General features: G+C 39.9%; 1 protein-coding gene across 3 annotated transcripts in view; it reads left to right on the top strand.

Annotated features, from left to right (window-relative positions):
- ITPR2 (inositol 1,4,5-trisphosphate receptor type 2) overlaps window positions 1-16720 on the top strand; it is a 262612-nt gene that overhangs the window by 95768 nt on the left and 150124 nt on the right. For all 3 annotated transcript variants that reach the window (XM_059816601.1, XM_059816602.1, XM_059816600.1), the window contains exons 22-26: window positions 7201-7394; window positions 10244-10376; window positions 11308-11365; window positions 12889-13054; window positions 15064-15237. In XM_059816601.1, coding sequence (XP_059672584.1) covers window positions 7201-7394; window positions 10244-10376; window positions 11308-11365; window positions 12889-13054; window positions 15064-15237 — 725 coding nt within the window. The remainder of the gene's footprint in view (window positions 1-7200; window positions 7395-10243; window positions 10377-11307; window positions 11366-12888; window positions 13055-15063; window positions 15238-16720) is intronic.

Below are 16720 nucleotides of genomic sequence, written 5' to 3'. Positions count from 1 at the left end.
TGACACTGCTTTGTGGTTTTGGGGATAGACAATGTCAACAGAACCTGCAGAATGTCAGGAGAAGGTGAAGTTTGGTGGAGTTTCACCATGGCTGGGCAGTAGTGAGGTTGTATGCAAAGAGGGAGGGCTTGTGGTTATACTGTAGGTAAGTGGAGACTGGGGTGGCCAGATTCCTGCAGGGTGTAGGTAACAAATGTATGTGCATTGCATATTGTGGTGGGGTTTTTTTTTTGTTTTGCCTCATTAGTTCTGAGGGCTGCATAAACTGTAGAAGTGGCCTCACCTTCTGCCCTTAATGTCATGCATTAGGTTTTCTGTGAGGCTTACCTGAGGTCAACTAGTTATTGAGCGATGAAAAATGGTTTAATGAAGAAATAAAGTGTGATTCTTGGCCTGTTTATGGTAGGTTCTGCAGTCTTTATGAGCAAATTCTGTAGAAAACCTGTAAAAATTAATACCTCTTTCACAAACAGAGCTGTAAAGCTTAATGCTTCTGGCAAATAATATATAGCTCTAAAGGGTTTGAAATAAAATGTGTTCCTTTAGGTACTGAAGTGTTGTTATTATATGTCTTAAAAATGGCTATAACTTTTCACGCAGAAGAATTAAATTGCATGAAGCAGTGTAGCCAAATCAACAAAGGCAAAGAAATGTAGAGCTAAAGCTGCCATTGGGTTTTTAATTTAGCCCTTGGTAACTAGACATTGCTGCGCATACGGTTCCCTGCCAGAGGATCCCCAAGGACTGGCAGTGTTGCATGCTTTAAGATGGCACTGAAACTTTAAGAAGCTTATGGTGGAGCAATAGTATAAGTCTCACTGAAATCCACAAAGTCAAGGCCGTTTGCAGTCAAAGCTCCTGTTTCAGCAGTCATTGGGAAAGTAACTTGCTGTTATAAGTACTGTCTTAAAACCTGGTTGAACATACCTACACTGAAACATGGGTTGAGACAAGGTCAGCTTTGCTGAAAACTGACTTTGATGGTAAAGGTTTTGGGCTTTCAACAACGTGCCAGATACCTCCTAATGTAGCAGTGAGCTTGGAAACCAGCTTAAAGCTTTCCCAGCACACTGGCAAAATCTGGTGTTGCTTCACCAGGGCTACAGTTGGTAAAAGTTAATTTCATGGGTAAAATGAAAGTGGCTGAGGAGGACTGAGAAGGCTTTGGGACTTCATTGGGTGGTGGATGGGGAAGGAGACCTGAAGGGCTGTGGTGAAAGAAGTTGGCATGGCAGGGAAGGGCTAAGTATGTTGGTAGCACGTGCTGTCTGGCTTGTGCCCTGCTACATTGGAAGGGAAGTGTTTTCTAGGAGGTGTTTGGAAGAAGTTGAAGCGTCAGGTGTCCTAGTCAAAAGTATGCAAAAGTATGCAAAAGTAGTCAAAAGTATTCCTACATTGGAAGGGAAGTGTTTTCTAGGAGGTGTTTGGAAGAAGTTGAAGCGTCAGGTGTCCTAGTCAAAAGTATGCAAAGGTTTGATGACATCAGAGAGTTGTCTCTATAACATAGTAATTATAGAGACAATGTAAGAAATGCCACATTTTTGCAAAACCTTTGATTTGTCACCTTCGTCCTCCCCATCCCCCTTTTATATAAGCAAGACTGAACAATGTATTGGGCTTTTGCGGACTTGTTAATGAAAGTTGCTGGAGCAGTGGGTACATGTACATTTGTCTTTTCTGGTCATTAAGTACCAGATTTCTTGAAGAACCCATCATACGTCAGCTCCTATTTAGGTACTTAGTTTCTAGAAACATCGAGCATCCAGCTTCTCCAGTCCCTAATGAGAGCTTTTGGGTGTTAAAATCCTGTTGAAAATACAGGCATTTTTTGTATTTCTGAGTACGGAGATGAGCGCTGTGGAAAACTGTTTGAGCTAAAAATGGCTGCGCAGTTTTGAAATTGAGTCCTAAGAATCCATCTTTCCTATATCGGTGTTGAGGAAGACTGAACAATAATGTTGGTAAGAGCAGACTCTGTCCCTCTGTGGCAACTAGGGACCAGATCAGGTGTGTATAGTTAATTTTTAAATGAACAAGGCTGCAAGTTCCCTGGTGTCTTGGGGATATCTGGAGTAGAGGGCTACTTGCTGTAAGGGTATCTGCCAGCCTTTGAGGCTGTCCATTGTGTATTCACATTCAGCTACCGCATGGTTCTCTGCACTGTGAAATACCTAAAATGCTGTGGGTACTGGAGAGCAAACTGAGGATGCTGCATAGCAATTGGCTAGGAACAATTTGAAGAAAAGGCATGAATTGCCAGCTGCCTTTGACAGTTGTTTTTCTTTCTGAATGTGATATTTTGTCACTTACTATCCATACTGTGTTACATAGCAGATTGTTGTTTACTTTTATATTCTGCTTTTAGAATTTTTGCAACCAGCAAATGACTTATCAAGAAAATATGTTTGTGTAGAAAATGAAGTGTCAAATTATCCACTGTTTCGATTACTTGGGTGGTTGTTATTTTTTTCCCATAATTGACTCCTCTGAAAAGTCTTTCTTCTCAGAGAGGCCGCTGTGTTGTCAATCGTGCCAAATTGTATGAGATTATGTGCTACAGTTTTGTGACAGAAACTGATATTCATTAGGAAGTTGTGATCACTGTAATAAAAAGTAATGAAAAGGAGGTGCACAGTTGTCTTTTGAAAACATGACAAGCATTCTCTTCTTTCCTCTTCTTTCAGTGCCTGTCAATCTACAGCTCCTTTAAATTACTACTTATGCGTACAGTGATTTCACTCTTCCATTGGCTAACCTTGTGAGACCATACATTCAACAGGAGACATTTCTGATGAGTCCACTGCTTGTGGAAGGTTCTTGGCACCCGACTTGTCTTGGCAGAGGGAGGAGCAGAGAGGAAGAATTGGGGAGAGGAAGGGAAAATTGGAAAAATGGAAGAAGATTCATGGAGATTGCCTTGCATCATTTTCCTCTGTTGGTCAGTCATAGCTCTGAGCACTTTTGCAGTGGTTTACTGGTGAGAGAAGTGGTTGGTTGCACACAGTAGCACCTTACAACGTTGCAATGACTGTTCTCTCCCTGCTACACTTCTCAGCCGTATATAAATGTTAATACCTTGACCTCAGAGAAGACAACAAATGATGCAGGTCAGCAGGTTAAGGGTGGCAGTACCATATGAAGGCACAGCTCAGGCTTCTCTTCACTTACCTCTAGCAAAGTGCACACAAAACTAATCAGGGTTCACATCTACTTGCTACCTCTCCTGATTTAGCTCAGTTAACTAGCTGAGGCAGTAAGTTAATTTTTCCTTGGGCATTGGTATTCAGGTAGCACTTTGGAGCTGTAACTAAGATCAGAGCTCCATTATTTTAGTCATTGTGTGCGTACGTACTAAGAACTTTTATTGAGCCAGTGTATTTTGTCTTGCATTGTTGCAGGCTTAGCTGACACACAGTCAGCCACTTTTTAAGCCGCAATAACCTTTCTGCATGCCTTACCTCAGAGACTTATACCCTTTCCTGCTGAGATAACTGTATTAAAGCCAAGAGAACATAAAAGCATAGCAAGAAGAAAAAACTCACTAGCAAGACTGCTGCTGGCTCCTGATGTTTGTGAGTGACAGATTTAAATCCATGCTTAACATGGTCTAGACTTCCAAGGCTGGACAGATAACACTGAGCACCATGAGTGCTGATTACTGGGGGATCTTTTGGAAGAGAAGCTACTGCCCCCTCTTTATGTACATGAATGATCCTTTTGGCTTCTTTCAAAGAATACAGTGGTTCCTCCCAGTGTTGAGACGCAGTCAGCTGCTTCATTGCCATTCATGAATGCGCTGGTTGACTGACGTCTATTCCTAAGAGATGGTTACATGTCATCAGCACCCTACAAAACATAGCTGTTAAAATACCTTTCCTGAAAAGAATGCTGAATTCCTCCAGTTGCTGTATTATTTTCACTCTGGGAATGTTCTTCCCAAGCCTGCTCTGAGTTAATTGAAAATAATAGTCAGCATCAGGCAGTTAGTTAAAAAGTTTTCCAAGATGAGACACCTTGTCTCACTGCTGTTACTGACAGAAATAATGCAGTACTGAGTCACTACCCATTTCAGCTGAAAATGCTAAACTGGATTAAGTAGACTTCTCTCTCACTAAAATCCTTTCCTATGCGTTAATGAAATACAATTTGAAATGGCAGTGATAATAAGTACCACCTTAATCCTCCTTTGCTGTCCTGCCTCTAGCTATTTTGATCAGTTGCATGAAGGTCAATAGTAAAGGAATGCTGGGGACAGAGGGTTTATCCTTGTTACCAATGCTGTTGGGAAGCTGCTTCATAGCTAGCCACTCACTGGTTTGTACCATCTTTTACCACTGGTGTTCCGCAGGTAAGGGGAGAGGACAGCAGTCATCTCATTTCTTTTTATTTCCTAGATGCTTTTAGAAGCTCCATCATCACATTAGCTGAGTGCCTCCCTGTCTTTGTTATATGAGGCCTCTCACTGTCCTTTTTAGAGGTGGAGAAAGTAGTCTCCTCATTTATGGAGGTGGTCCTGAAATGCAGGTAGAGTGACTAATTCCTTGGTTGCAGAGGGAGTTTAACTCCATCCCCTATGGTGCCTGTGCAGCACCCCAGTGATAGCTGAAAAATCAGGATGTATGCTCTAGGCAAAATCTCAGCTTTTTTTCTCCAAGATCATGAGGTCCACCCAAGATGTTGTCTGACTCCTTGTCCAAAAGACACTACCTTTTTTGTTAACTTTACACTGAGTGGACTTCAGTCTTGAAGGATAGGCAGGAACTTTTCAAGATAATGTGGAATTCTTCTGCCTCATTTTGGACAAACTGCAGTTGTATCTAGTTTTCGAGAAGAATATCTTCTGGACTTGTCTTAGACCTAAGTGGTTTAATTATCAGCTGGTAACCCCATTGACTCAAGTTGGTTTATAAAGAATTCCTGAGCTTTCCAAATAGCAGTGCCTCTATTTATATTCATCCCTGTACAACTGAGTGAAAGGGATTTTGAAAACATGTTGTGAGGGAGGATGACGACTTCTCAACTGAGATGTAGAGCAGGGGTATCACAGGCCACGAAGCAGCTGCACAACCTATAGGTCTTGTCGTGGGCTTATCAGTCAGCATTAAGGACAGGATGATATGAATGAGGTATTTTATTTCATGGTTTGAAGATGAAGAAGATGCAAAAAGTCAGTTTAACTGAAGCTACTTTAAGGGTCGAAGGTCCTCCACTTAGTAATCTAGCTTTACCATGGGTGTACTGAATGATGGTCAATGCAAACAAACATTTAGCACACTGGGAGAAAGGGGATGGGGAGGGAGGGAGAGAGAGAGAAATCCACACTATGTTATTACCCAGCTGTGTTATTTGATTTGAAAGGAAAATGCACTATTTTCATTTTGCAGCAAGAAGGGTATTTGGAATGATTTTATTTGCTTTATGCTGGTGTAAGCACTTAGGAGAACTTTCTGTCCCTGGCTAATGTGGGGATCTAGCCCTTAGTTTGACTTTTAGCTTTTTTTTCCTAACATCATGCAAAGTCAGAAATACATTTTTTCCCTCCTTTGTAGGGACTTGAAGTATTATTTTCAAAAGACCAATTCAGAGTGATTGCATACCAGACCGGATGCCGAATGGGACCTCAAATGTGACACTAATCTGCCTCATTCACTTTGAAAAAGCAAATTCTTTGTGTGTTTTCCTTTTAAAGTCAGGGCTGAAGGCATCCTCTTTCCCTGCATGCAGTACTTGAGCTCTATGGATTGAAGAAAGAAGGGCATAAGAGGAGGATATTGCTAATAAAATAAAATATAGCTTTGGCTTTTTACAGCAGATTATCTGGGAAGAGGGTCTCTTCAGTCTGAGTAAAACTTGTCAGTTGCACGGTGATTGAAGTGTACTAAAAGTCATACAAGAACTATTCAGGCATACCTCAGCAAAGCTACATTTCCTCCATTCTTTTGTTTGGCTTTGGTGTAGTCTAGGTCTTGGCACTCTTTCTGCGAAGAGATGCTATCATTGCCTTCCCCTCCTCCATTCATTCAGATCTGTGCTTTGCAAGAAAGGAAACTAATTCATGTAGGTAGGCAGCATGATACGCTTGTTCTTTTTTCTCCCCACCTTTGGAAGAAGATAATCATTGATTCACTGAGATGCTTTTCATATCAAAATTCACTATGAAGACCAACCAGTATAATCTATGGGAACAGGTGGTATTTCTTCGTGGGTTTTGCTGAACTGGCATCTGTGATAGGTACCATTGCAACTAGACTGGACTAAAGTTTTTTTGCCACATGAGTGTAAACTAGTTTTTTCCCCCAGGTATAACGTATGAAGGGCACTGTGATTACAGATACTAGTTTGACCTTCAGGACCGCCTTCAGGTCCTGACATTCTCCTGGGACTTTTCTGAAGGGGGGTGGTTGGCTAGTTGTGTCAGTTGGCTTTGGTTTGTGGCCCGTCATTTGGACCACATACAGAGACTGGTCAGGCTTGCACAGCCTCAAATCTTTACTCTCTCTTAGTGTGACATGTAAGATACTTGGATAGTCTCCTTCCAGCTTCTGCAGTGCCAAAAGCAACCTTACTGTCAAGCACATATATTATGTCCAGTCATCATGGCAAAGACATCAGTGTAGTAGGCATGGAAAATGAACTCCTCCCATGTGTCTACAAAGCAAGGTCATAAATTGCAGCAATAGAAGATACAAATGAAATAGCAATAAAAGTTTTCTAACAGTAAACATAGTCAAATACTGGAATCGCTTGCCTGGGAATGCTGTATAATGTGGGATTTGCAATGCTTAAATATTCTTAAAAACAGGTTAAACAAATCTCTTTCAGAAATGGTCTTAGATGTAGATAATGTGCCTTCAGACAAAGGAATGGATTAGGTGAACTACTGAGATTCCTTTCGCTCTACTTTTTCTGATTTCTTGAACATATTAACAGAGCTGTGGAAAGCTTTTGGCATCTTTTCCATCTGTTGCCCTGTAAGAAATGATCTCCTGTAAAATCAGTGTAGAAAATTGTCCCCAAACCATTGGGTAATTTGAATGAATTCCTTCTCCTGAGTTTTGATCAGGAATTGAGAACTTATTTTTCAATATACCTGTTAAGACTGTAAAGGAGTTTGATGTCACGGGTGTGATGTGTCATATATAGCTTTGCAAGCAAGCTTTACTGGTGGCAAATATATATGTGTTTGTGTTTAATGCATAGGAAACAATGTTATGAGGACCATCCATGGTGTAGGAGAGATGATGACCCAAATGGTACTGAGCAGAGGATCTATATTTCCAATCAGTGCCCCTGATGTACAGCCAAGCATTCATCCAAGCAAGCAAGCCAGCGCCTCCGACAGTGAAGATGTGATTGTAATGGACACCAAACTGAAAATCATTGAGATTTTGCAGGTAATAATGATTGGCAGAATATTACATAGCAGCCATTTCACAGTTATTTATTCACATAGTGGCAAGTTCTGTTACCTGCTTCCTTACTATTCACTGGGCTAATCATTGTAAAACTAAGACTTTGATATGAGGAAGAATACTCCGCTGTGTGAACAACAGTACATTTGTGATCCTCACTCTATTACACCTACTTCACTGCTGAAGAAAGTAGATGCTGTAGAAACTCTGTCACTATAACTGTGAAAAGGCAGAACTTGTCCGTTAATCTGCCTCCCTAATGTTCGCTGAAGACAGTGTGTCTGTTTCCAGTCTCATTAACACTCATTTTACACTGGGGTAGATTATTTGGCTTTAGTATTTGACTTCTCCTTTACAGTAATTCGGTGAAGGGCAGAATTGGACCTAGACCCGCTGAAGTCGTGCAAGGCCATGCACTTTTGAAGTCCGTTTCAGATTTCCACTGTTAGATTGAGAACAGTCGGTGGGCTGCTGTGATTTTCTCCCAGCTGAACTGACAAGCTATATGACACGAGCATGCCTCCTGAGATATAATTTTCACTTTATGGTATTAGTAAGTAAAGTGGCACACATTCGTTCTGTATATCAAATCCCTGTTTCTGCAATACTTACGCCCTGAAGGAATGTTTCAGTCTTTTCTATAAATTCTGCGGATCTGTTGGTACCATTGTCACTTTTGAAGGTTTCCATTTGTTCTGAGTGCTCATAAATGATTTAGATGACCTTAACTCCTCGTCATCTGAAAGACTATCAGTTGTTAGAGTATCCACAATGCTGCATACTTTGGTTCCAGAACTCCTTTAGTTTAAGGCTTATGGTGAAGGACAGAGTGTTATAAAGTTATATCACCTAAATAATACCATTCATGTGTATTGCTTCTCGTTTTCATTTGTTTTTTGACTGAGTTTCTCTTCATACGGTCTTGCTCTACTGGTTGATGCCTAGGAGGATGATTCCTGGACACCAGCCTCGTCCTGTGCATTCACCTCGTCCTGTGCATTGCCTGTCTGCTTACAGCCAAGAGAATCGCTGATTGTCTCATCCTTTCCTTTTTCACAGCATGTCCAGTGCAAGAGCACCCGGGATTGGAGAGCATTTAATCCTAATTTGTTACTTTATCTCTGGCTTGCTAGTTATCGTTTAGTCACATGGTGAAATTACTGCAGATTAGCACGTTGTCATATGTTGGGTGAATCACAGTAAATGTGCATATATATGACCTTAGTTCACAAGAAATAATTCCATTTCATTTAATATGCAATGAAGAAGGATTAATTTAAATCACATTACCTTTCATTACTGTGCTATTACCCTAAAAGGCGAGTAAGAATATTTTAGATTTATTGTATTATCATGCAAAGCTAGTACAGTGGTGATTGAAACTATTCAATTCTAAGAAATATTTCAGTTTATAATAATTTAACTCTCAATATATCCTCTTATTCCTTTAAGTAAAGGCATCTTTTACTTAACAGTTTCCATTCTGCCATCGGCCAGAATTAAACAGATGGTCTGATAGACTTAGTTGACTACGCGTGGACTTGGGAAATTTTTATTTTTAAAAATCTTGCTTGTACAATTATAGGGTAACTTGATCATGGAACCAAAATAAACCTGCCTTTGTTCTTTTCTGTTAGAAGATTTTAAAGAAAACATAATGTTTCTTAAATTGACATTTTATTTGTTTTTAAATGGCATAGTCCTAGTTACCCTAGTGAAGTCCTGTTACAGTACTCCGGGTTTGGGAAGCTTGTCTGACTTTAGTTAGAGATCAAAGAAACGGGTTGCCACCATTTGCTAAGTCATCATCTGTTGGCTGAGTTTTGGTAACTTAACATATGTGCTTTCATTCCCACTGGTTGTAAAATATGTTAAATGACCTTAAACCTCTATCATTGTATGCTTACATTTACTGTGGGCAAGGAGCATAAGCTTGGGAAACACTGAAACTCAGTTGATGGGCAGTCAGTTAGTGAAGTGTCAGGTGTATATGCGTCAGTCCTTAAATTGGTGCTCATGTTTCCAGCCTGGTTATTTTCCTTGCTATTCCACTATAAAAGGAGCACTTCCAGCTTTGAATTAGGATTTTTGCTGAATGAGTTTATGATTTCACAGCTGAGGAACAAAAGGCACCAACAATTAAAAGAAAGCAGAGTGTTGAGTGAGAGGGATCTCTGCTACCATTACAGTGGTAGCTTCCAAAGTCCAACTTTTTTTTTTTGCTGCATGCTGGCAACACTACTAGGAGCTCATGAAGGAAATGCTGTTTGCTCCTCACATCCTCAGCTGATCACTAGCAATGTGAAAAAAGACAACACAAGGCTTGTGCTTCACTCTGTGGGAGCCTGGAGTTACTGCAGCACCACTGCCCTTGGCTGTCGGGCATCTGAGAGGGTGAGCCTTGCTTGACCCTGTTGTCTTTACTCTCAACCCCATTCCACTTCCTATCTTCATGGGGCATTAGAAGTCCAGCTGAAATATGAAATAATCAGATTCAACATGGGTTTGCATGTACTGATCTGGCTCGCAGGCAGTGAGGACAAAGCAGCATGCTGGAGCCCGGGACAAATCCAGTCTGCTTCTTGGTATTCGGCAATCGGTAGGGTAGAGTTCAGTATGTCTCAGGATGGTCAGAGGGAAGAAAGAAACAACAGAAAACTGATGAATGTAATGGATTCTTTTTTTGTAGTGGACATACTTACTTAAAATAATATACTTAATAATTTACTTAAAATAATCATCTATCTGTGTACATTCCACCACAGAAAAATCCTAACCCATGTTACCAAATGGCAGAAGAAAAGTCTAATTTAAAACTTTTTTTCTTGTAGTTTATTCTCAGTGTTAGACTGGACTATAGAATATCCTACATGCTGTCTATCTATAAGAGAGAGTTTGGGGAAAACAATGAAAACATTGATAGCTCTACAACATCCCCGCCTGACACACCAGGGATTGCCTCAGGTAAATGTCACTATTGTATTGCAATGTAAAATAATTCTGTGTAGACTACTGCAAACAATGAACTCAACTACACCAGAAAGATGCATGCCACTTGAAGTTGAAAAGCTTGTGTGAAAATGAAAATTTTAAGGAATCCTATAAAAACAGATTTTTGCTGGCCTGTCCTTCTCCAATGAAAAAATGATTCCTTTTTCCCGTGATGACAATTTATTCCCTTATTGGTACGCTTCCCAAAACACTGCACGATGACAAATGTAGTGGAGAGCAGATCATGAAAAAATGGTTGTGGATGGATGAGGATGGTTTTAAATGAGGTCAATGTGATATGTGAATGGAGCGGCTTTCCAGGGAGCGTTCCTGTCCGCACACAAGTGCTCAGAAGGCTGACGGCTGTCTGTGCGACCGCCTGCAAGTAGGGGAGAATTCCTTTTATTGGAGGTGCTGTATAACAGAGGGGTGGCTAAGGAGTATTCAAGTCTCATGTAGTAAGGTATATTAAAGCTATTCTAAAGCAGAATGATGGTGTGGTAAATGATTTGGTTTATGATAAATATTCTAAAGTTCACGTGTCTCATTTAGCTGCTTTGTGGGGGTTGGCTCATCTAATAAAAATATAAGTTTAATATTCTGTGTCATTTGAAGGGTCACTGGTGGCAGTTTGTACAGCCTCTAGCACCATGGAGCTCTGGTTCATCACTACAATTTGGCTTTTCCTCAGTAATAGTAATACACAATTTAACTCTGCCCCATGTCCCATTTCTTCCCTACTTCTCTTGCAGATAGCAAATTTTGCTTAGTTAAGGAATGTGTAGTTAGACCTTTATTTTATAACATCTACTGTAAAGAGGAACAGAATTCCTTTTTACTGTGCAGATTAAACAATGATCATTGGCTTTTTTTGGTTTTTAATTTTATTTTGATTGTTTTCCAGCAATTGTTCCTGACATAGATGAAATTGCAGCTCAGGCTGAAACCATGTTTGCTGGCAGGTATATTCTCTGCAGTTTTGCCTCTCTATATTCATCTCCTTGTTCACGCTGATATTTCTCATAGAAGATCTCTGTTTATTCTGTGTGTGTTTTCATACCCCTTTTTCTTCCTTTTGCTATTTCTTATTACATAGACAGAGAAGTGCCAGGAAAGACCTGGATTTCAAACAAGCGAACAGCGCAGTTGGTATGGATGGCCATGGGATTGGAAATGACCACCCTCTTGGTTGTAAGAGAGTTGGTAGAAAGTTTTTGCCTTGTTCCCAAAGGCAGCTGGGGAATGGTGTACAGGTGTATTGGGCTAAAACATACTAATAACTTATTTCTCTTATAAAGCCCCACATGGGTGCTTTTTAAAGAAAGACCTTTTACTGGTATACCTTATGGCTGTAGTCCCAAATTTCTTGGATCAGGAAGTTACTGTGGACCCTCAGTATTTCTCACAGACCACATGAGCCATTGTCATTGCACCTTGTCTTTGAACTTAAGGAAGTTATGTCAACAGTAATGTCTTTCATACGACTCCTCAAATCAGCTGCGGATCACTTGCCATGATCTTCTGGACCACCAGAGGCCTGCAGATCACAAGTTATGCTTGTGGAGTTTTGGAAGTGGTTTCAGCTACGCTGTGAACAAAAAACAAAGAGCACAGAACATATGCACACTGGAGAGTTATTACCATTATCACTATATTAGTTTTATTTTATGGGTATAATTATGATTATACCAGTAAAAATGAATCCCATTTAGACAAGGCCTTAGACTTTAAAGTTTTTCTTGGAGCTAGGGAGAAGGAGCCACAATATGGGCGTTCTGATCTTTCCTCTCTGTCCCTTATGCATTCTCAATCTTTACCAGTGAGAGCAATGCCTCCCGTCCTCTCCCTGAACTCCCATAATGTAAAACAACACACAGCCCTTGGCATCTGCATCTTTAAAATGAACAGAGAGCCTGAATGGTTTCTTGGAAACATTACTTCTGCTTTGATCTGTTAAGCGTAAGTGTGCTTTCTGCCGTTCCAGATTATAAATATGATTCCAGAAATATGATGCTTTTGGCAATTCTTACTATTTTTGAGCTTATTTTTTCTTAAATGAAATTTTAATAGCAGCTGAAAAGGGAAGGAGTGAAAAGGAAAGGGCCAAATTAATCTCTGATGAAATGCTGTTTACTTCAATTAATTTGGATTGGGGATGAACTTGGCATAATCTATCCAAGACATAAATGAATGTTTTTGCGATATGTATTTTAATCACAATATTTGACGCATTTCATACATATTTTCATTCCATAGTGTCCATTCTGCTACAAGATTGCTGCAACAGCATATAACTGTAGGATTGAAGTCCTTACAAAATACGTTAAAGTGATGTTTATAGTTTCCATCCTGCAGCGTATTTGATTTGATTTTAAGAGCTCTGTCAAATGAAGATTGTGTGTATAGGTATAATTATGTCAAAAGCTTTTATTTTTTCTTATTTATTTTACTTTATTTGGTCTTTTTTTCCCCATTTCTGTTGCAGAAAGGAGAAGAATGCGGTTCAGCTTGATGATGAAGGGGGCAGAACCTTTTTACGGGTCCTCATTCACCTCATCATGCATGACTACCCTCCTTTGCTCTCCGGTGCTCTGCATCTGCTATTTAAGCACTTCAGCCAGAGAGCAGAAGTTCTGCAAGCATTTAAACAGGTATGGATGGGCATAGTGTTATTCCAGGAAACTGACCGCAGGGAAAGTCTTTCCAAAGGCTGCTTTACTTACCTAAATTGCTGTTTGTAGCATGACAGTGTTATTTCCTTAGAGGTCCAAATTCAGCAGAGATTTATTTTTTTTTTCCCCATTAGTTGAGCATATGTGCTAGTGTATATTATGTTGTGCACCCAGAAATAGTTATTTCTGGCATTGCATCCATTACTGAAAACGTAGGTCCGTGGTGACAGCTGGGACACATGCATCTCACACTAAGACATGATGTAGGGATCCCTCAGAGGCAGAGTTAGTAGCTTGTGTTCAGCAAGCAGTGTACCGGTGTCAGCAATAAGACTTTCATGTCTTCAGGGCTACTTGGGCTGGGTATAAAGCTCTCTTGTTATTCATGTGGTGTTTCTAGTTCTAATTCAGGTGCCTTTGCAGTTTGCTCCACTGTATGGTACAGATATGCCCAAATAACAGGAATAGAGTAATATAGCCAAGCCTGTTCTCAACTTTTATTCTTTCTGCTTGATAACAGTGCATGTGCAGGCTCCATGTGTCAGTGGATTAGGATGGGGAGATCTGATGTCATGGGGCTGGATGACAGAGACATCTGTTACGTAACCCTGTATAACATATGTTGATAAGACCATCTGATGCTTATTTCAGGAGTTTGATAGCGTCTTGTCTCATCGTTATGTAAGATGTGGAGGTCTCTCTTGTTTAAAAACAGATGAATGATAAAGACCTGGAAAGCTTTTGTTTAATGTTTTTGCAGTGTAGCATAATGGTCTCCCACCAGATTGTTAAAATTACGCCAGGCTGGTTAGCTGTATAAATAGCTGTTATTCCCAGGTAAGCAAGGACTGAGTTAGCTTAACATGGTTTTTGTAAAGGATGGAAAAGGCTAACTGACAAATAAACCAAAAAGACTGTAGAGAACATGGAATATGAATGTCTGCAGATGAGTAGCATTAATAAAATCTCTAAAATAAAAAGGTTTTACCAAGCTAAGAGAGATGATGAAAACGTCATATTACAAAATAATGAATATTTGCCTGCATGTAGTGATTTTTTTTTTAAAAAAGAATGTCCATATCAGTGTTCTTGTCTGCCATGTGACCTTAATCTTTTACATAAGTGTGATTTCTTATTAGTGCTTATTGATTTACTGTGAAGATTGTAGTTAGTTTTTTGGAATATTATCTTAATTAATAAAATTGGTAGAGCAAAGAGCATTACGAAGAAAAGAAATGTGTAGATCATGCTAAATCAAGAACTACAAATAACATTGAAAAAAACCCAGATAATTTGAGCAGTACAAAAAAAAAAAAAAGTGAGATTAATCTTGGTAAAAGGCAACCACTCAGATGGTGGGAAACTACATGAACCTGAAAGTCAGTTTGTGAGCTATATTCAAACAAGTTTTTCTAAGCTGGAGTACCAGTGTTAGGATCTGTTATTTTTCAGTATTTGATTATGGTGATGTAGGTGATCATTAAAGATGCTGGCCATTCTGACTTTTCTTTGGATGTCCTGATTTCCTAATTCCTTGTCATATCATCCTTTTTTTTTCTTTTTCTTGTGAAGTACTGTGTTGATGGGATAAAGTATTTCTAACTGTATTTGCTTTAATGCCATGTAACTGTATTGTTTTAATACCACGAGGATCATAATCAGTGCATCAGAGCTAACTCTGTATAGAACTCAAGAGCTTGTAAATCTGTGCTTGTGCTGAAAACATTTCGCAGTGTATTAAAGAAGGCGAGAGAATGTTATGAATGTTATAAGTATCCTGTTTTGGGCAACTACAGTCTCTGGCTCTGCTAAAGGTTTTTGATGAATGGGGCCTAAAAAGCCTGCGTGTGCCATTTCTCAATTTCATAGGGAAGGTTATATAAAGCACCTGAAAAGAGGGGCTTAGGATGGAAACTGCCAAGCAAATTACCCAGGCATAAGTGCTGGTGCTACTGCTGTAATAGCTTTACAATTTTCTGTATTTCCAGGTTCAGTTGCTGGTGTCTAATCAAGATGTTGATAACTACAAGCAAATCAAGGCTGATCTTGATCAGCTACGTCTGACTGTAGAAAAATCAGAATTGTGGGTTGAGAAGAGCAGCAATTATGAGAGTGGAGAGGTGGGCGACAATCAAACCAAAGGGGGAGAAGAGCCAATAGAGGTGGGTTTAAAGCCTTTGCTGTTAGAATTGTTTCAATATTGATAGGTAGTTTAATGAACAACGGCAGATTTGTGGTCTGGTTAATCAAAGTTGCAAAGCGAGAACGTGCAGTATTCTGGCTGAGCTTTAGGAGTAGACAGAATAGGGAATAAAACCTCTTTTATCAATGTGTTCAATATTCTTTCCCACCGTTTTCAGTAACTGCGTTCTTACGTCATAGAGCTGCCTTCCTTTCTGGCTAGCAAGCAAGCCACAGTGTATGGCATCACTCTGTGGCCAAGGAAGTAATCTAGGGATCACATGTTGGCAGTTGCGTTGACGTGCTGGAAGAAAGAAGGAGTAGACAGTATCTGTTCCTGCAACTAGGGGAGAGGAGCGCAATCAAACCCATATTTTCAAACATTACGAGCAATTCCACTCTCCACCAAACATAAAACTGACCTAAGAATATTGAGATTTCGTAGGTTAACTAATCTGGGTCGGGTTTTTTTTGACCCTTGTTATACCACACTCTCGGGATATATTGTGATTTGAGAAATTTTAGAACTTGAATCTGGAACCACGAAGACCTGATTTTTTTTAAGTTTCATTGATCTTTTTTTTAAATTTTGTTTTTCAGTGAAAGCTGAGGTCCTCATGTAATCACTTAATTCCAGTATGAGTCTTTAAGAAAATGCAGAGTGTTGCAAGAGTTGCTATGGTTGAGTTTTGTGGCATAACAGATAGAGCAGGCTTTCCTACCAATTTTTATTCCCACATTTCCATTTTCGTCAGAGGAAGTGGGGAGAGATGAACAACTGCGATTTCTGACACAGCGCTTTCCTTATTCTCTTCCATGGTAGAGTCTTCCCTGGTGGCAAGAAAATGGGCAAGGAAGCCACCAGGGGAAGTTTAGTAGGAAGCCAAGTGGAGATTATACAGCATTGTGAAGCCAATGCATTGAGGAAAAGTAGGAGCCACTGAGAAGAGACAGGATGTTTGCAGGTATCTATGACATACGCTTGGCCTTTCAGATGAGCAAGCAGATTTTAGGTGGCTTCATATGGGGGAAAATCCAACACTTCAAGGGAGAATCTTAATTTCTTGGGACAGTGTAGGTCCTACTCTTTCTCTGATATAACTTAGCTGAATTTAGTGGTGTCAGAACTGGGGAGGATTCTAGACTTCATGAGCTTAAGTATGTGGGATTTCCTACTTTCTTTCCTCAAGCATAGCTCTAGCAGGAAAGAAAATGTTCCTTTAGGTATTTAATGAATGGAAAAGGTAATGGGGAGACAGGATACAGAATTACAGCAAGATAGTGACAAGGTTTTTTAGCTATAATACATTTTAAAAGTGTAGTAAGATCCTTTTTATTCCTACGGATAGCCCCGATAGCAAAGAAACTCCAGGAAGAGGGGACAAAACAATGTGCTTGAAACAGAAGCATCTCTAAATGGGATATTTTCAGTGTTTTTTTTCCCATGAGGCATCCGTGGGTCTG

The sequence above is a fragment of the Gavia stellata genome, chromosome 4, assembly GCF_030936135.1.
Source record: "Gavia stellata isolate bGavSte3 chromosome 4, bGavSte3.hap2, whole genome shotgun sequence".
Lineage (NCBI taxonomy): Eukaryota > Metazoa > Chordata > Aves > Gaviiformes > Gaviidae > Gavia > Gavia stellata.
This window is presented reverse-complemented; position numbering and strand designations above follow the sequence as displayed.